The 21,603-nt window shown below is 41.1% G+C and overlaps 1 protein-coding gene across 1 annotated transcript in view; it reads left to right on the top strand.

The window, feature by feature from the left end:
- Positions 1–21,603, top strand: part of LOC101652384 (netrin receptor DCC) — a 363,431-nt gene that overhangs the window by 282,470 nt on the left and 59,358 nt on the right. The window contains exons 16-17 of the mRNA XM_045296053.1: positions 6,711–6,937; positions 13,114–13,230. Of these exons, the coding sequence (XP_045151988.1) occupies positions 6,711–6,937; positions 13,114–13,230 (344 nt within the window). The remainder of the gene's footprint in view (positions 1–6,710; positions 6,938–13,113; positions 13,231–21,603) is intronic.

Raw genomic sequence — 21,603 nt, forward strand, 5'->3', positions numbered from 1 at the left:
ACCCCTATCTGACCACTATAATTATTGTAGAACTTGTCATTTGTCAATCTCCTATAAACAACAACATATTAGAAACACATTGTGCTTAATGTGTCAAGCAGTTATTTCAACAGAACAGAAAGGTACTATGTCACTTAAAAATCAAGAAATGTATGTACCGAGATTATCTCTTTTTACTGTACTTATTCAGTCTGTACACTGAGCCAAAAATTCAAGAAGCTGTACTATGAATATGACCTTAGGATTGGGGGAAGACCCATTGATTATCTGCAATATGCAGGTGACACATCCTTACTTGCTGAGCTTGAAGCCCTCACTGCTAATGATTAAAGGACTACAACCTTCCTATGGACTACACGTCAACAGAAGACAAGACTCCGTGCTGCTAAGTTGATGCTAACTCATAGTGACCCTGAGTTTCTGAGACCCTGTGTAGCTCTTTAGGAGAGTAGAAAGCTCTATCTGCTGGCGAGGAAGCATGTGATTTCAAACCTCGCAGCTGGCAGCCCAACATGTAACCATTACACCAGCAGGGATTCTGTTGGATCACACTTCAACATGAACAAAATAAATACCCTCACAACTGGTCAAATAAGCAACACCATGATAAATAGATAAAAGTTTGCCATTCTCAAGAATTTTATTTTACTTGGATGTATAATCAACACTCTAGGAAGCAGTAGGCAAGAAACAAATGACATATTGCATTGGGGAAAATTGCTTAAGACTTCTTTAAAATAAAAGATGTCAGTTTGAACATTATGTTGTGATTAACCCAAGCTGCTCTGAAAGCCCCAAAATGAATAAGGAAGACCAAAGCAGAATTGATGCATCCAGATTATGATGTAGTACTGGTGAACAAAATTGAATAGACCATAGACTTCCAGAAGAATGTATTGTAGAAGAAGTAAAGCATGAATGCTCCCTACAAGAAAGTATAATGAGAGATCTTTGCACATACATTTTTTTAAATCATTTTCTTGGGAGCTCTTACAGATATTATAACAATCAAAATTTCGATTAGATCTTGAACTCTTTGATATCAGCTCCTCTTTTTTTCCTCCATCCCCCAACAGGAACCCTTATATTACTATATATAAAAATATCTATATTCTTTTTTCCGTATCTTACACCATCCAATGTATCTGTTCATTCCCCTCAAGTGGAGTTATACAGTCATCATTGCTATCAGTTCTCCGATTAACCACCCCCACCTCCGACCTTTCTTCTCGTACCCTCAGGGAATCATTACTCTCATTACTCTTTCTGAAAGTTTTGTCTATCTTTGATTTCATTCATGGAACGATCTAAATTATACAGATGAACATATGCTGGTCTCACAAGATTAATGAGGTGAAACTAAGACCATAATAGTAAGGGGAGGAAATATTAAAGTGCTAAAAGATATTTATGTTTGCACATAATATGTTTCCAGGAGAGACCTAGAGAAGGAAACCATGCTTGGAAAAATAAGAGGGTTAACAAAAAAGAGGAAGACCGTCAATGAAATTATTCGACTCAAGGGGCAGTCACAATGTCACAAAACCATAGCTCAAATATAGAAATGATTGTTAGGATGACTCAGGACCAGGTAGCATTTCATTCTGTTCTTTATAAGGCTACTATAATTTAGCCAATCCAACAGCACATAATGCTAAGCACATAGTGGATACACAATAATTTATTGATTTATGGTATAACAACAAACCCATGAAATTAGTGTAATAAATTCACATTTCAATCAGCCCAGTTTAATAAATTGAATGTGCCATCAATATTAGTGCTTACCTATTCTCTTCTCCAACATATGGTCTTAGACTGAGTCCCCTAGAGAAATAAAGCTAGTGAATATTATGTGTGTGTGTGTAAATTTATATAGAAACAATGCTCACACAGATGTGAAAGAAGGCAAGTTCCAGGTCTATAGGTAAATTTATATAGAAACAATGCTCACACAAATGTGAAAGAAGGCAAGTTCCAGGTCTGTAGGTCAGATGTTAAGCTGGAGATTTCTCCCGAGTTGTGTAGCTCTGAGGCTGATGAACCCAAGATCAGTAGAAAGACATCGGGTATGTGGCTGCAGAGATGAATAAATCTAAGGTCAACAGGTCAGCTAGAAGGCCACGGTCCATCAAGAGGCAACTAGGCAGGACTTTGGTACAAGTACAAAGAATGGAAGGTTCTTGGGCTAAATGTGGAACCAGACTCAGCAAAAAGACAACAAACTTTTCCACAGTGTTCATTTATATTGAAAACAGGCCACATCTCTAAGAAAATGTTCTTTCAATTGACTGGCTGCTCATAGCCAATCTTATTAATAAAGTAATTCTATTATGTTAGATCTCACCAGGAGGAGTTGCTAGATCTGAACTGCCAAATCACTAGCCATCCTAAACTATCACGTCCATTAAAAGGGACAGAGAAGACACTGCCCTCACAGTATCCTGTTATGTCAGAAGCAGTGGACTGATAATGAATTGCTAATAAAACTTGCAAAAAATAATTCCAAGTCTACAAATGAAAATACTTATTTTTAATTCCATGTAGTCACTATGTACTCTGTGATCTGCATCATAGAAAATAACAAGTTGGATTAATGTTATCTTGAGCTAAAATCCTCCTCTAACTTCCCACCATATTCTAATTGTAATTACAATATTTTCGTTGGAGACAAGACCTCTCATGATTTAGTCTCCATCTCCTTGTTCAGCCTTACTAAATTTTGTCAACAGAGCATACGTTTTACTCTAACAAAGTAGAAATCCCTAGTAACCAATGGGCTGATGCTCCTGATGTGTTACCCATTTTGTAGTTCTAGTACTAAGCACATTTCTTATCATATCATCAATGTTCCATAGATGTTCAGAGAGTTGACAAATTAGTGAATAATCATGTGTAGGCAGTCCTGGGTTATGAAAGTATAACTCATATGCAACCTATAGGTATGAAATAACCCCTGGAAAGCCTATTATATTAAAAATGTAATGTTCTAACAATGGCTTGTGATAGCAAACAAGTCCTAATTTGCAATGGGCATGAAAAAATATTGCTATCATTTATTATGGCAAAGAAATTTCAGTGTATCTGGATGACTTTATTTAGTATGTCTTATGCATAGAAAAGTAAACAATATATATACCACTTGTATATTAAGAGAATCATTTTATCAACTGACCTTAGATATGATCCATGCTTAGCTGTTCCAAATTTGACAAATTCAAGTTAAATAGAGACTTAGCAAGAAGTGTTTCATAGTCGAGTGATAGCATGTATATAAATAAATACATAACAATGAAGCCTCTTCGAGAAGTCAAAGAAACAGTGTCTGCTTGTCTATCATTGGTGAGAGTTCATTAAGCCACAAGGAAAAACTAGACAAAAAGACAAATGAGTGATATAGAGAAAATTTGGGAAAGGATTAAAACATTCTAAGATCACATGTCTAAAGTAGCCAGGATAGCTTTCTGAAGGAGAAAAGGTTGAAGGAAATTTTCAAGAACTATCCACTGGTAAAGAAATAAAATTGTGAAGTCACTCTGGGTGAAAGTGATTCATAAGTAAGTAAATAAACACACTGCTACCTCCTCATGTCATGAAAGCGTTGTCATGACCGAGCAGAAAAGGAGAAGCAGAGAGCTGTAGTGAGGTCCTTGCTTTGTTTTCTTTGAAGAATAAGTCCATGGGCGAAGAAGAGGCCCTCTTATTCTTAGGCTATTTTTGGAAGCAAAAACAAAACAAAACAAAAATTTACCTGTGGGAAAATGAGGTCTCAATGGGAAGGAATTTAGCATGTGAAATTTCTGTATCTAATAGAAAAACTAGCTTTTGAATCAAATCAAGCAGAAGTAAATCGTTCACTAGAGCCCTGCTTTCGGGTGCATAAGCATCACCGTGAACTGCTGAAGCATTGAGAGTTTCTGATTGTGCACATAAGGCCTGGGGCCTGACAGTACACATCTCCACCAATTCCCAGGTCGTGCTGCTGCTCCAATGTCCACCCTTTGAGCGAAGAGCCAGTGTAGAGGATTTTGGAGCTTGCAAAGATACGACAGGAGAGTCATGGGTCACAATGGGCAGCAGCCAATATGCCAGGGAACCAGCAGATGGGTAGGAGGTCAGGGTGACAGCTGTTCCTACAAGTTTTAAAACAAATGTCAGACAATTTAGTTATGAGCACTTGGTTTAATTACAAACCTGCTATGAAGGAGGTGCGGGGTGGTGTGGTCGCAGGGGTTGGGGGGCGCAGGGGGCAGGGATTGCTTTTCCAAGCCAAAGGTCTCTCTCTTGATAAAAGACATTATAGAGAACAAATGCGGTGATGCTCATTGACATACTGTGTACAAAAAAGGGAGAAAAAGTCTTTTGAGAAATCTTTAGATTCAGGGAAAGCAGTCAGATGAAGCCTTATTCTAATCAAAACCCTTCTGATAAATGGTTAAGAATTTTATCAGGGGGAGTGTGTGGGGGCAGGGCGGTTGCAAAAAAAAAAAAAAAAGAATTTTATCAGGAATGCAAATTTCTTAGTAAAAGTAAGTTACAAATTATACCACACAAAAGAAAGGTCTGCCTTAATCCAAGTTTAGGAAAAAAATTGTTTTTCATAGAAGACTCTTAGGGATATTTACTATTGAGGTCAGTTCTTTCCATTTGCTCTGGACTGGGCTCCGACACACGGTGACTCACTCCATTTCGGTGAATGTGAGACTGTGCTTCATACCGGTTTCAAGGACTGACTCTTCTAGCAGAGCATCACTAACCTCTCTTCTGAGGTGCCTGGGGGCTGGGGGAGGAGGAGGAGGGAGGGACCTAACTCTCTAATCCTCCAGGTGCAGCTATGGACGTAGCCACGTGCTCCATCAAAGAAGACTCCAGGACTCCACGTGAATGAATGAGTGATTGACTATGCATGGAGAAACCCGATTCACTATATATTTCTAATTTCAAAAAGGCTTTGACAGATTTCTTGATCATGAAGTGTTTAATCCTGGAGTCCTCCTGGAACTTTGGTGTCCTGGCTTTGACAATTGTCCTCTCTCTCTGGAAGCAATCAGAGGGTGGAGGTGGCCTGGGAGTAGACGTTCTTTTCACTTGGTAGAAAGAGCGGTAACAGGAGGAAACCGCTACGTTGGAGAATGATTTGTAATTATTCTGTGTCACAGAGGGTAAATGACCAAAATTGATCAGTGTCCTGTGGGCAGGTGAAGGGGAAGGACATAAATGGATGGTGACTAGTGAGTTCCACAAAGGGAAATGACCTGGTCATTTTCATCCATTTTCTAGAAACAGTGTGGGCCTGCTGCCAGCATGTCCGCAAAGGGCAGGTCATGTTTAGGAAAATATGAAAGCAGAAAGCTCTGGGTCATTTCTCTTTGGAATTATAAGGGAGATAGACAGTGTGCGATTATGTTTCTTCTCTTCACAATCTTGCTTTAAGAAAGACCCCTGCCCCAATAAATCGAGAGAACTTCAACAGATTACACCACCAAACATTTCTGCATTACCTAATGCGTGTGAACCTTCTTGTCCCGCGGTTGGAAATCCAAAATCCCTGTCAGTGACATTGTAGAGTTGACGAAGTCCTTTCCAGGAGAGCAGCTCATCTGAGCCACCCCAAAAGGCCCTTATAGGCCCTTATTGTCATCGATCTGCCATTGTGGATGAGCAGTGTAAGTGGTGCTTCTCTGGGCCGTCCAAGACGAGATTCAAAGAGACTTTAATTTAAGAAACATAGAAGCTTCAATTAGGGATTCACAGTTATAAAACAGTAGAACAGGCTTCGAAAATGACTTCTGAAAATCATTAACTCATACGTAATTTTTAGACTTTGGGGACCATGACGTCCCTTGTCTCAACTAGTTAACTTTCAGTGCGGCAGCCACTGGGACTTGTCTGTGTTCCAGTCAAACTTCATTTCCAGAAAAAATCGAGGCCTACATTTGGCTGAGGCCCATGGTCGTGGACCTCTGCTGCAGTTTAGACCTAAACTGAGCGTTGTCCTTCTTCAGTTGGGAGCACTTGAACCTCACGAACTCTGAAGAAGAACATGCTAGTGAAAGAAGGCTGGCTAAATACTTAGTGAGGAAGCCAGGGAAGCATATTTCTAAATTTCTCTTTGAAAAGATGGGTCTCGTTTTTTTTAAATCCAGACGGACGGACGCCAAGGCTAAAGGGTTTTATTCTTCTACGAATGTCCTCATGTGGCTTTTGTTTTCAAATCGGAAGCTTCCCCATGGCACATTAAATCATCCAGCTGAGGCATAGACTTTACTCTAAGCCGCAATCTTGGTTGTTGGCACCAGTTCTGGCCTTTTTATTTCTATGTGCCCTTTCAAAGCAGCGCCTTCATTTATCTCCTCAACAGATGTTGCCGTCAGGTACCTTATGCCTCGCTCCACAGACGGGCATATGGCTCCATCTCACCCATTGTCACCTTGTGTGAATCCCCAGCCAGGGAGACTGCAGTCTGGAGCGCTCTGGCAGGCCTCAGGGGGCCCCTCGGGATTCAGCAGCACATCCCCTGCAATGTGGGGAAGCTCCAGGGAGAAGAGGAGCGGCGGCCAAGACGTGTCTGCCAATTCCTGGGTTTCACAGGGTTCCTCCTGGGAGTCCTTTTGTTGGCGGCCCGGCTTCTCCCTGGCATTGACGGGGAATGGAAAGGAAGGGACCTTGAGGAGAGCCTTTCACATGTGCCTTCTAACTTTGTTCCACAGGAAACGGGCCACTCACAGTGTGGGCAAAAGGAAGGGCAGCCAGAAAGACCTCCGGCCCCCCGATCTTTGGATCCATCATGAAGAAATGGAGATGAAAAACATTGAGAAGCCTTCAGGCACGGACCATCCAGGAAGAAACTCCCCCATCCAAAGCTGCCAAGACCTCACGCCAGTCAGCCCCAGCCAGTCTGAAACCCAACTGGGAAGTAAAAGCACCTCTCATTCAGGTACTGTTCCGCCACTGCTGTCAAGGAACGCAGCCCGTTCTGAATCCCCCAGGGGGGTTTTCTCTCGTTCTCACTCTGGTGGAACGATCCTTCACGCTCATTTGTAGGTTATTAAGGGCCATGTAAAGCACTCTGGTGGCACAGTGGTTCAGAAACACTGCTAATGTAGAGGTGGGTGGTTTGAACCCACCAGGCAGCGCCCCCAGAGAAAACACAGGCCAATCTACTGCCGTAAAGGTCTCAGCCTTAGCAAATCCTCTGCAGCAGTTCTATCCTTTCTGAAAGGGTCACTGGGAGTTGGAATCAGTCACAACAAGGGCCCTACCTCCTAACTGCAAGGTCAGCAGTTTGCAACCACCAGCCACTCCTCGGAAGAAAGATGAGGCTTTCCACACCTGCGGAGAATGACAGTCTTAGATGTCCACACAGACACTTCTCCCCTGGCCTATAGGGTGACCATGAGTTGGAATTGACTCAAGGGCAGTGAGGTTTGGGGAGGGTGGTATAAACAGGTTAGCACATGGCTGTGACTATAGTTCAAATCCCTCCAGTCCAGAGGCTGGCAATCTGCTTCCAAGAGCTCACAACCTTTGAAAGGAAAGTTGATGGTACGCGGTTCCCCTCTAACACCCTTGGGCTCACCATGAACTTCCATCAACCCAAGGACAGATAGTGAAGGGGTCATTTGTTTATCAATAGCTACATTAACCTGAAAGAACTATATTTGTCTAGTCAATTGCATGGACATGACTTAGAGAGATCATAGCTTCCATTCTAGTCCACAGCAATAAAGCAGACATCTTCATAAAATAAGTCACATAATGGTTTTCCTTTCCCAGTGCACACAAAGTCATGTTCACATTATACTACAGTCTATAAAGTGTGTAATAACACTGTGGGAATGTTTAAAATGTCATGAGAATGACCAAAATGTAACATAGAATACAAAATGAGCACGTGCTATTGAAGAAATGGTACCTATAGACGTGTTTGATGTTGGGTTGTCGCAAACATTCACTTTGTAAAAATCATAATGTCTGTGAAGCACAGTAAAGCAAAATGATATAAAAGAAGGCATTCGTATACATCTTTCTTCTCCATCAATGGCATTGTTTGCTTTTTGTACGCTTAAGGCTTCTTGAAAGTTCCAAGAGATTAGAGGTGATACAGTTAGGAGATAATGAAATATGAAGTCAAAACGCATCGACTGTTTTTTGTTGAATCTTTTAGCCAGTTTTAGCAAAGCAATACCATTGGAAACCATCTGGATTTTTTTTCAGTTCTCTATTTCTAGGGGCAATTTGAAATTGATGCTAAATTTACTATCAACTCCTTGCTTTCAAAAATCAGATCAAGGCTCTTAAAGTATGACAATATTGATTATTATATTACTCTGGCCTTGATTACCATGGAAATCATCTGCCATCCCTATGTAATCACACTTGATGATTGCCAGCCTAGTGTGATGTCTATCTGAAGGCTGTATTGGTTTGTCAAGTACCAACAAGAAAGCCTACTTCATAATGGATTGGTGTAGAAAAATCTGTGTCTCAGAAGAACTGAGAAATCTAGAAAGTAGTTGCACGACAATTTAATTTCCTGGGTCCTCATATTTTCTAAATGCCTCTGGGTTGTAGAGTAATCGATCAAATACTTTCATCAGCAACTCCCCAGTCCCCAAGTTAAAATATTTTGGCAATCTGAGTGTGTAACTTGTTTGCTGAACTTCCGCAGTTCTGCAGTATATAAACAAGAGATTCAATTACAAAATTTTCAATCATGAATTATTGACTAGTTCTTGTCTAGCTCTTATATAATATTTCAGGCGGTTTCTAAACTTTCCTGTCACTTGCAGTTATTAAACTGCAGTCTACTCCTCTTGAAAACTATACCCTGAAATTTAAATAAAAGATACCCCTTCCACCATGGCTGGCTTAGATTTATGGCACTGGAGAATGTGGTCTTTAAACCCTCCAGCATTTTGGACTGAAACAGGGGCAGTAGAGGAAGGGAAACAGAAGGGACACCTCTTCTACCTGCTCATCATTCTTCCTTGCTGATTCTTCCACTTCCTACTTCTATGAGGTGTACCATCAAGCCAGAGTTTAACCCCCTCCCACCAGGCCTGTCAACCTCAAGAACCCAATGTGAACTTAGGTGTATCCCAGCAAGAGAACTCAAGTCACTTAACCCAGGAGAAGCTCATTCATCTTTGCCAAGACAATGATGAGAGAGCTATGATTCTACCATAGGTCCCTTATCCCCGAGCCTTGTTCTGACCAATTACAGATTTGGGTGGTTAGGTAAACACAGAACAGGACTACAAGCCCATGGCCTATACAGGTTTCCATCGAGAATGAATAAAACACAAAACTCGTTTGCAGCATATCCTATACAGGTGATTCCTTTTGCAATGCTGTCCCTTGTAGGACATCTGGAAGAGGAGAGCAGCCCCGGCCTCCCAGGGGAGGGAATGGGATTGCCTTTCGGCTTTCAAACATTTTTTGCCAATAGCTGCTAGGAGTTCCCATTTTTCCTCTTCCCTTCATCTTTTACTGTTTTAATCATTTTATTGGGGCTCATACAACTCTTATCACAATCCATCCATCCATCCATTGTGTCAAGCACATGTGTACATTCATTGCCCTCATCATTCTCAAAACACTTGCTCTCCACTTAAGCCCTTGGTATCAGCTCATTTTCCCCTCTCTCTCCCTACCACCCTCCCTCAGGAACCCTTGATAATTTATAAGTTATTATTCTTTTGTCATGTCTTACACTGTCTGACATCTCCCTTCACCCACTTTTCTGTTGCCCATCCCACAGAGAGGTGGTTATATGTAGATCCTTGTAATCAGTTCCTCCTTTCTACCCCACCTTGCCTCCATCCTCCCGGTATCACCACTCTCACCACTGGTCCTGAAGGGATCATCTGTCTTGGATTCCCTGTGTTTCCGGTTCCTATCTGTAACAGTGTACACCCTCTGGTCTAACCGGAGTTGTAAGGTAGAATTAAGGTCATGATAGTAAGGGGAGGGAGGGAGGAAGCATTTAATAACTAGAGGAAAGTTGTATGTTTCATTGTTGCTACACTGCACCCTGACTGGCTCATCTCTTCCCCGCGACCCTTCTGTAGGGGGGTGTACCATTACCAACCGATGGGCTTTGGGTCTCCACTCTGACTCTCCCTCATTTACAATAATAAGATTTTGTGTTCTTAGATGCCTGATACTTGATTCTTTTGACACCTTGTGATCACAGGAGCTGGTGTGATTCATCTTTTATTAACCAACATTATACTGAATGCACCCAGACCAGTTTTAGTGTCTTTTAATATGGTACCCCCAAACAAAAACTGAACCATGAAGTAATTCTGACTCATAGCGATCCAATATAGGATTTCCAAGACTGTCAATCTTTATGGGGCCCACCCCCTCTTTCTCCTGGAGTTTGACTTGCCCACCTTGAGGTTAGCAGCCCAGTGCTTATCACAGGGCTCCTTTCTTTTGTTTTGTTTAACAAATGAGATTGGGAGGAGACACAAGCTCACATGAAGATTGTTTTCTTGAGAATGTTAGGATTTATGTTTATGCCTATCTGTCCGCATATACAAATATTCATTCTACTTGCCATTCCTATAGAAACAGGACAATAGCACTATGCACTAATGATGAACTCATTGGTTAGTCTGAGTTGTCCAAACCTGACACATCCCAAAGAAAGATGTGGTTCTTACGAGCATCCCGGATTCACCTTTTAGCTTTGTGGTGATGTAGTGTAATCATAAGGATAACAATGATGCTAAATTCTAGGAACCCCTCTAGTCATTTGTTAAACCGGGGGGTGTTCTTTGGATGCTCCCCCAGACAGGTTCCTACTCTCTCCTGCCAACAGCAAGCATTCAAAATTCCACTAGTTTCCCTTTATGTTCAGGGTCCTTTGTGCTCTTTGAGCTGAATGACGGAAGCCCATGACAGGCAATCCTGTTGTTGGAGTTTCTGAGACACAGCCAACGTGATATGCGCGACATTCCGCTATAGGAGCTTGCCAACATGGCATCACTTAACCCTTTTGAAATACTTTGAGGTAGAGCCTATGATCATTCCCAAAGTATAAGTAAAGCAAGTGGAAGTAAATAACATGCCCAAGATTTCAGCGCTACTCTCAGCCTGCCAGGACTTAAAATCAATCTAGTTCCAAAATTCATGCTTTATTGATCCAATTTCAATTAATTTGCATAGTACTTTTATACAAGTGTTTGTTCTCTGCCCATGAAATTGGCTATTTGGAAAAAGCTAGATATTAATTTTTGGTATTTTTACTTTAGCTGTGGAAATCAGAATTGCTTTGTGCTTTAGCAGCACTAACAAAACAGTATTTTTTCTCCAGAGTGTAGAAATTATTTATACTTTTCCTGTTTTTCCTATTCTTAGATCTGAGCCATATATAAACATGGTCACTTTATTTTTAAATCATATTTCTCATTTCTCATTGTTTTCTAATAATAGTTAATGTCTTTGAGCATAAAGCATTGTTTGCATAAATTGTGGAATCTTCATTCAATAAATATAGGAGTCATTAAAAATTATATTTCTGACTTATTTATTGACAGAAAAGTATCCATCTTCTTTTCTTAAGCAGATTACACATAGCATGTATAATAGAATGTCATTTGGAAAATAATCAATCTATTAGCATATAGACTCCCAACTTTTACCTCTCTGAGGATAAAAAATATTGATACCCGGGGGGATTGCAGTTCATCCATGCACGGATTGATTGCAAACAAAATAACTTTAAATATGCCTCTGCCATCAGGGAATGGCAGCCAGCAAGTTCTCCCAGCAATTCATCTGTCTTCATCTTGTAAGGATGCCTTACAAAAAAAAAAAAAAGCCAGTCAAAACAGTGGCTTCCAAGGAGATGTGCGGGGCTAGTTGAATTCCAGGCACAGAGGTCAGCTCAGAGTATGGCAACGACTTTGGGGACTCTCAAGGGGATACTCTCCGTTTCCTCAAAGGATACCGGGCAATTATGCAGGCTTATTATGAAGACGTTTTAAGAAAATAGAAAATGGAATTGGTAAAAAGACCAGGAAAAGTACACAGAATGTTCCCACCCTCTATTATGAAAATGCACTTGCTCGTTTTTTTTTTCAATACTATCTACAGCTGTTCTTTGGAAATTTCATTTATAAAACTTACCTTAGTTACCCTACAGCCCTGATCCTGACATTTGCGATTTCTTTTTGGCTTCAAAACTCCAAGGACATTTCAAAGGAAAACAATTTGAGCCCCTTGAGGATGTCAAAACTGTCGTGTTGACAGGGTGTAAATTGTAAAGATTTATAGCCTTGGAAACTCTGTACATACAGGGTCACTGTGAGGGAGGAAAGGGGGGTGTGGGCTTGGTGGAACAGTGGTTACAGGTTGGGCTGTTAACCACAAGGTCAGCAGTTTGAAACCACCAGTCACTTCAAGGGAAGAACGTGAGGCTTTCTATTCCCATAAGCAGATGTAGTTTTGGAAGCCCACAGAGGTGGTTCTACCCTGTCCTTTAGTGTCGCTATGACTCAGAATGGACTTGACAGTAGTGAGGTAAGGAGATGGGTGACACTCGACTGCTTTTGGATGCCTGGATTTTGAAAATCAAAGAGTGTAAACTTCTTGGGAAGGGTTAGAGAGAAGGAAACACTAACAAGTATGTAGACCTAGCTGAAGGATCTATAGAGAAAGAGTAGCTACACATTTTGGTATCTCTTTTAAAATACAAGTTTCTGATTTTGTGGCAATGCTTATTTATTGATCTTTTATATATCCATATATAAAAATTAAAAACGTGACAATGTAAATCTAGGTACTTTCTGGGCAATGAGGCATAGCCAATCCTCTTCCTTTATCCTGTTGTTCGGTGCTGCTGAGTGAGTCCCCAACTCTTATCCACCCTGTGTACAACAGAGGGACCCCCAACTTACACTATTCTCACAACCATGCTTATGATGGAGCCCATCCTTGTACAGCTAAAAATTGGTATTTGGGTCACACGAAAGTAAATCGTTTTAGAAACAAATGTCAAACTTTCAACATACTTTAGTGCCTAACTGGGATAAAAAGAATTGCAACATTAAAGGAGATATAACTCCTAAGAGTATTGCTCTGTTTTCCTGTGTTCTTCAGGCCAAGACACCGAAGAAGCAGGGAGCTCCATGTCCACTCTGGAGAGGTCGCTGGCTGCCCGTCGAGCCACCCGGGCCAAACTCATGATTCCCATGGATGCCCAGTCCAACAATCCTGGTGAGTAAAAATGGGTGCCCTAATGAAGCAGGGAATTGCAGTTTGTCTACTTCTTGTCTCTAAAACGTAAAACTGTCCAAAAATATGATTCTTTCTAAAGTTGTTGGTAAAGATAACAATGATTAAAAACATCTGCGAGGAATCTGGCAGGCTAGTGGGCTGCACATCGAACTACGAACTTCAAGGTCAGTGGTTTGAACTCTCCAGTCCTCCGTGGAAGAAAGACGAGGCTTTCTATCCCCACCAAGATTTACACCCTCAGAAACCCACAGGAGCAGTTCTACTCTGATATGAATGGATGTGAAAAGAACGAGAATTTTTCTTGGTGTTATTGATCTTATTCTAATTACCATTGTATTTTTTCCCTTTTTAATTGGGTCTAATGCTTTCATTCAAAAAAGTTCTCTTGAAGCAAGTATATCCCATACTCACCCAGTACCCCTCTTTTTGTCGTTTTCTGTCATCGTCCTACTATCAGTGAAGATATTAGCATCTGGGGATCATTTTCTTTCAAATTACCTCTATGATCCATCTTGGCAGTTACAGTACCCATGTAGCCAATCCATCCAGTCTCCTGGACTCTTAGTTCCTTTATGTTACCATCAATGATGCTAGCTCCTCATCACCTCAATTCATCAAATCCATATCACACATTGCACCAAGTAATGGTACTCTTCATGAAATGACAGTGTCTATTATCTCTTATGTTGTATGCACAGAACAAGGGAATACTGCATGGTTTAAAATCAGGGAAAATGTGTGTTGGGTTGTCTCCTCTGACCACACATATTCAATCTGTGTGCTGAGCAAGTCATCAGAGGACCTGGATTATATGAAGAAGAATGTGGTATCAGGGTTGGAGGAAGGCTTATTAACAGCCTTCAATAGACAGATGACACAATCTTGTTTGCTGAACATCAGTAGGACTTCAAACACTTGCTGATGAAGATCAAGGATGGCAATCTTCATAACCAGACCCCTGGGTCGCCCATGATAAATAGGGGGAAAGATGGAAGTTGTTAGGGACTTCATTTTGCTTGGGTCCGTAGTCAATGCTCATGGAAGCAATAGCCAAGAGATCCAATGATGCATTGCATTAGACAAATCTGCTGCACAAGACAGTACCAAAAGGCCAGGATGTTACTTTGAGGACTACGGTGACAAGTTTTCAATGGCCTCATATGCATATGAAAATTGGACGTTGCATATGGAAGACTGACGAAAAATCGAACTAAGGTATTAGCCAAGAATATTGAAAGTACCATGAACTACCGAAAGAACAAAAATATGTTTTGAAGAAGTGCTGTCATACTATGTCTTAAGGAAAGGACAGAGAGATTTTGTCTCATGTATGTTGGATAGGTTGTCAGAGAGACTCGTCCCAGGAGAAGGACCCCATGCTTGGTAAAGTGGGAGGTCATTGACAAAAAGGAAGGCCCTCCAAGAGATGGATTGCCACACTGACCACTACAATGGGCTCAAACAGAACACGTGTGGATGGTGCCGGACTGGCTGGTGTTTGGTTCTGTTGTACATAGGGTCACTGTGAGTCAGAACCAACGGGATGGCACTGAGGGACAACATGAAACGTTAGTTTCTATCATCTTTCCGCAACCTTTTACCTATCCTGCTCACCCCTACCAGGAATGCATCATTCAGTCCCACCAAGATCAGTAGTCAATGACGTCTGTCACCTTACCATTGACTTTCCTTCTGCCCAAGCCCTTATTTTCTTCCATACTTAGATCCTAGACTCATTTATTAACTTCAATCTTTTGCAAATACACTCATCTTCCTAGGTCTTCCTTCTGTATTTACTGGAATAAATCTCAACTTTGATGAAATCAGCTTTGCCATTGGCTCTGACCCGATAGCATTATAATAAAATAAAATCATGCTGCTACTGGATACGTATGAGTAGAAACCTAAGATGAACTCTCACCTACCTGAAATGCCACTATCCGTCATTTGTCTCACTTTACAAGATGCTTGTTATCTATTCTTTTTTGTAGGTATCTAATATATATTGTTCTCCTTCCTCATTCTTGCTTCCTACACATCCCAGAAAAGCACTCATAAAACAGTATCCTTTCTTTTATTATCAGCTCTACTAACCCACCTGCATTCATTTTGTTATCTTGATGTCTTTCTTCTAGTGAATTACAAAAAGGAATTCAGCTCAATAACATAAATCACTGAAATCAATGACCATATTCCTCACCTCTCCTCCTGCTTCTATTCCATTCCATTTCATCCAGGCAAACTCTTTCTGTTCCTGGGATGTTATGCACATTCTCCCACACGGTGCCTTGTGCTGACTCTTCTCTTTGCCTGCAAGACTATGTTCATGGATAGTTACATGGCTTCTCTCTCACTTCATGGAGGTCTGTGTTCAGATGTCTTCCCTACAAAGAGATCTTCCTGGACCATCACTTTAACATAGCATCTTTTTTTTCTAATCATTTTATTGGGGGCTCATACAACAATCCATCCATCCATCCATCCATCCATCCATCCATCCATCCATCCATCCATCCATCCATTGTGTCAAGCACATTTGTACATATGTTGCCATCATCATTCTCAAAACATTTGCTTTCTACTTGAGCCCTTGGTTTCAGCTCCTCATTTTTCCCCTCTCTCCCCCCTCCCCACACCCCGATGAACCCTTGATAATTTATAAATTATTATTATTTTGCCATATCTTACAGCATCTGACATCTCCCTTCACCCACTTTTCCTCTGTCCATGCCTCAGAGAGGAGGTTATATGTAGATCCTTGTAATCTGTTCCCCTTTATACCCCACCTTCCCTCCACCCTCCTGGTATCACCACTCTCACCATCAGTCCTGAGGGGTTCAATTGTCCTGGATTACCTGTGTTTCCAGTTCCTATCTGTACCAGTGTACATCCTCCGGTCCAGCTGGATTTTTAAGGTAGAATTGGAATCATGATAGTGGGGGGAGGAAGCATTCAAGAACTAGAGGAAAATTGTATGTTTCATCATTGCTACACTGCACCCTGACTGCCTCATCTCCTCCCCACAGCCCTTCTACAAAGGGATGTCCAATTTCTCACAGATGGGCCCTGGGTCCCCACTCCACACTCCCCCTCATTCACAATGCTGACATAGCATCTTTAATCACTCTGTTACCTCTTACTCTGCTTCTTTTTCTTTATTCACACTTACTGCACTGCTGCATTCTTTTTGAGGTTATTTATTAACTATTCATGATATTAAAATATAATCTCTATGAGGTTATTTCATCTGCTTTTATCTCTTTGTGTCCCCAATAGCCAAGTGGCACATAGTAAGCCTTCAATATATTTTAGCCAAATTAATCAATTAACAATTGTTTGTTTCAACTTCCAGTCTGTAGGTGGCACAGAGAATGAATGCCCTAGACACAGCTAACTGAAGATGCGGTGATTCAGATCTACCTGACACCTGGAAAACTACTTCCAGGGCGGGAGGAGAGAGAGTTGGGGGTTGGAATCAATCACTAAAAAGTTTATGGAGGATAATCCTACATGATTCACATGGGATTGCCATAAGTCAGAACTAATTCTATGGCAACCTCTGTGTGTGTGTGTGTGTGTGTGTGTGTGTGTGTGTGTGTGTGTGTGTGTGTGTTGGCCGGTTGGTTCTCTCTACTTAGTTTACGTTTCTACCATTGAGTCCATTCCAACTCATAGTAACCCTACAGCAGCAGGTCAGACTGCTCTTTTGTGTTTCCAAGACTGTAATTCTTTATAGGAGTAGAAAGCCTCATCTTTCTCCTGAGGAACGACTGGTAGTTTTGAACCACTGACCTTGTGGTTAGTAGCTCACTGTGTAGACACTATGGCATTAGAGATACTTACCTTATATTAAATCCCTCATACTCTCTATCAAGAACATATCCATTCAATTTTATCCCATTGCCTTTGAATGGATTCTAACTCATAGTGGCCATGTAGGATGGAGAAGAAGGGGTCCTGTGGGTTTTCCAAGACGGTAAATCCTTATGGAAGAAGATGCCACAACTTTCTCTTGTGTCGTAGCTGGTGGGATCAAATCGCCAAGATTTTTGTTATCAGTCTTGTAAGTGCTTAACCACTGTGACATCAGGGCTTCTTTAATTTTACTACAGTAAATGTAAAACTTTATATGGTGTCTACAATAAGTATCAATAAGTAACCTCATGGGGTTAGAGGCTTACAGAGTTATTATGATTATTTTTCAGGGAAAGAACTCCGATTTGGAGGGTTTAAGTAGCTGGCATATGGTCACACAGCTAGTAAGTGGCAGAGCCAGAAATTAAACTCAAAGATATGGCTTCAGAGTTGCAGGCTGTGCGTCCTTATACTCCCAGCTCTAACGCTCTGTGAAGCTCTTGTCCCTTCCCCTTCTGCTTCCCTCCTTTCACTACGTAGAGAACTCTGCTCGGCTGCCTTCTCCCCTTCCCCACACCCCCCTACTTCCCTCTTGCAACTAAGTTTTATCAGTGGCAATCTTCAATAACATCTTTCTCAAAAATCATTTGCTTCAGAATCTTTGTGTGGCCTTTCTTGCCCAGACATAACTTCAGAACCAATGAGTCCCCTTAGCCAGTGGATTTTTCATTTTCAGTACTTTTTGAAGCTTTGGCTGTCTTCTTTTACTGAGGAATTGTATTTTTATTCTCTTCTTTACGACCTTACACTTCAACTGTCAAAACTACCTCAAAATTAGTCTCCATGCCTCTAGCGTCTTCCAGACTCTTACCTTTCTGCTTGCCAGATTTCTTCCTAAAGCAAGAAAGTAGAGAGGACATTCTATTTTATGAATTTCTCCACGTGGGTCCCGGTGGTCAGCCAAGACAAAGCTGACAAATGCCTCCCCACATGCAGTCTGAGCCTACTTTTCTAGTCTCTTGTTACTCTTCCCCTAGACTCTTGTCAAGTTGGACTAACTGCTAGTTCCTAATTATGCATGGCTGCTCATTGGTTTTTCCCTCTGTATACTTTCATGTTTTGGAATGAGTCAGGGATTCTAGCTACATAACCATTTTCTGTGCATATCTCACATTCTAGACTCTATACTGATGCTCTCAGAAATCCCTTCTTCGCTGTTTGCACCATCCAGAAGTGAAAACTTCCCATTTCATGTTCGACTAGAACATTTTTATATCACTTATATGGCATTTATTGTGCACAGCTCTGCCTCTCAGGATAAGGTACTCCAGTCCAAGTCTCCCTTTAACCTACAGGCTGTGAATTATTGTATGATAGGGTTGGGGTGTCTCAAATTCTGTTTCATATCATGAAATTCACAGCTCAATCCCTAGCCCCAAACTGATGCTTGCTACATATATTTAAAGTGAGTGAGTGTATTATTAAGTACTTTTTGCAAGACATACAAGTTTGGGGGCTCCTTTCTGTAAATTCAGGAGAAAGACACCCTAGAATGTGGTTCTGCTATCCTATAGGACTGCGATGAGGCCGAATCCACTTGATAACAGTGGGTTTGGCTTTGCCTTTTTCTATTAGTCATAAAGAAATTGTCTAAAAAAATTCACTGGTATATTAATGACAGTTAAGTTTGTTTTAATTAAGTAGAAAAGGAAATAATGGGCATACACAAAGAGAAACAAAATGTAGCAAGTGTTAGGGACTTTTCCAATAGTATTCATTTGCTAAAGACATTGCTAATCAATAGTTCACTGATTCTCAAAATATGAGGAGGTGATCCCCATTGTACAGCAGTGGAGTGAAGCTTCTGGCCCTTTAAAAACTGGCCCCAGGGTCTACCTGGACATACTCAAAGACTCCATGGTGCCGAATTTCCTTGCATCCTTCATATTTGTTCTTTTCTTGTTTCTCTTTCTAAGATGATTGAAAGCAGTGTTGCCAAGGCACAGACACGGAAATGGAGTTTCTGAGACCCTGAACCCAAAGCCCCTCCTTGATCTTTCTAGCCCACGGTGCAGCCTCACACTGTCATCGAGAGTCTTGAGTTGTTCTACATGCCAGAGAAGCAACCTGCTCTTCGCTCTAGTGTGTGGCCTTACTTAGATTGCTCTTATTGTTCGGTGCCATAGGGTCTGTTCTGACTCATAAGGACCCTGTGTAGAACAAAACAAAACACCCACCATTCTCCTGATCATCGCTAAGCTTGAGTCTATTGTTGCAACACTGAAACTGATCATCTTATTAAAGGTCTTACTTCTTTTTTTAAATTTTCACTGATTTTCTACTTTACCAAGCACAATGTCCTTCTCAAGACTCTGGTCCCACCTGACTATGCATCCATAGTATGTGAGACAAATCTCACCATCCTGGTTTCTAAGAAACATTCTGCCTGTACTTACAAGACTGTTTTGTTTCTTCCTCTGAAAATCCATGATACAGTCAATATTCTTCCTCAAAATTAAAACGTATCCATTCTCTTTTAATCTTCCTCCTTTATTACCCAGCTTTCACAGGTGTAGGAGTTGATTGAAAATCCATTGCTTGGGTCAAATGCATTTTATTCCTCAAAGAGACATTATTTGCTTTTTAAAACTTTAAGGAGATCTTTTGCTGCAGCTTCTCCAAATGTAAAATGTCTGGCGGTTTCTTGACTGCTGCTTCCATGACTATGGAGTGTGGAACCAAGAGAAAAGGAATCCTTGACAAGTCTGTTTTGTTTTGTTTTGACTGTTTCTCATGATGGTTGTTTATTACGCCAAGATGAGAACTTTTATTTTACACACATTGAGGTATAGATCTATACTGAGGGTTGTAGATGTGAATCTTCATCAGTCAAGGCTTCAGGTCCTCTTGGCTTTCAGCAATTAAGCTTGTATTATCTGCATACCACAGTCTGTCTCTAATCCTGATGCTTCCTTCTTCAAATAGTCCAAATCTCAGAATATTGCCTCAAAATACCAGTTGAATATATACCATGACAAAATAAAATCCTGAGGCATTGTGTTAGCCAGAGTTCTCTAGAGAAATAAAACCAGGACACTTGTGATTAGATAGATAGATAGATAGATAAGTAGATATAGATAGATAGATAGATAGATAGATAGATAGATAGATAGATAGATAGATTTATACAGCATGAAAGAATATAACAGCTAATTAGTCCACACAATAGTACAGAGGGCTCAGTTCAATTCACTTCTGTGGAAAAGTTAATATACTGGAAGTCCTTCAACTCACAAGGGCTGCCGCGTCCAAGGTCAAGAAAGCAGACAGCTGAGTCTTCTTTTGGACAATGCAGACAGAGTCTACCCACAGGCAGCAAACAACAGGGTGGTCACCAACAGCCTGCAGCTCAAGAGCTTAGAGAATCAGGCCCGGATTTGGATATTGAACTCAAGCAATGCAAGACAACAGGATCCACCAGCCTCAAGCTCAAGCAGTTTTCACACCAGCAGCATGGCAAAGAAGGTATTGAAAGAATCTCAAGCTTAGCAACACGATCCATGGGTTGGCTTGTCCCACAGGTAGTGTAGCTCACAAGTTGAGGCAGAGAACTAGCTAAAGCAGCCTCAGGCTGGTCCAATCACCAAAGAGCCAGACAGAGAGGGGTGGGACTTACCGAGCCGTTTAGCTCTTCCCTCCAATCAAACTGCCACCTGATTAATCCCACATGTTCCTATTGGCCAGGTTGGCACAATAAACCTACCTATCACAGGCACACATTTCCTGATTTTAAACCATGCAATATATTCTTGTTCTTTGTCTATGTAGTTTTCCTGTAAGCACAATTCAGAGTCTTGAAATGAAGGTTCTTAGCAATGTTATCCATATGTAGTTCTGATCCATATAGTTTTTCATTTGAATATTTATTGCATGTCAATGAAACATAGGTGAACATCTTTCTGATATTCTGTACTTTCTTGCAAGATCTGTTGACATAGACAGTGATCATCTTCATTTAGACCTATTTAGAATCAAGGTGGCATTTCTGACCATTCCTGGTCAATGGATTGCTGCAGCTACTGTGTTTTTAAAATTCTCGTCAGCAAAATTTTATTTGCAAGTTCTATTAATGATGTTGTCGTTGTTGCTATCTGGGGTTGGTTCTGACTCATACAGCAGCACAGAACGCTGCCCCGTCCTGCCCCAGCCTCACCATTGTGACTCCATGGCTGCCACCACTATGCCAACCCATCTTGTCAAGGGTCTTCCTCGTTTGAAATGCCGCTCTACTTTCCCAAGCAGGATATTCTTTTCCAGGGGCCTGCAGTACATGAGATGGAGTCTCACCGTCCTTGCTTCATGTTTTGCTTGTTTATTTATTTGAGATGACCTTGTTTGTGACTGAAGATTGCAAGACCATTTCAATTTTACTTTTCTTTCTATTTTTGTTTATAACCCACTCAAGCCACTACTTAGGTTTGAGCAATAAGGAATCGG

This window comes from Echinops telfairi, unplaced genomic scaffold, assembly GCF_000313985.2.
Source record: "Echinops telfairi isolate 266 unplaced genomic scaffold, ASM31398v2 ScPeMD7_7400;HRSCAF=8409, whole genome shotgun sequence".
Classification (NCBI taxonomy): domain Eukaryota; kingdom Metazoa; phylum Chordata; class Mammalia; order Afrosoricida; family Tenrecidae; genus Echinops; species Echinops telfairi.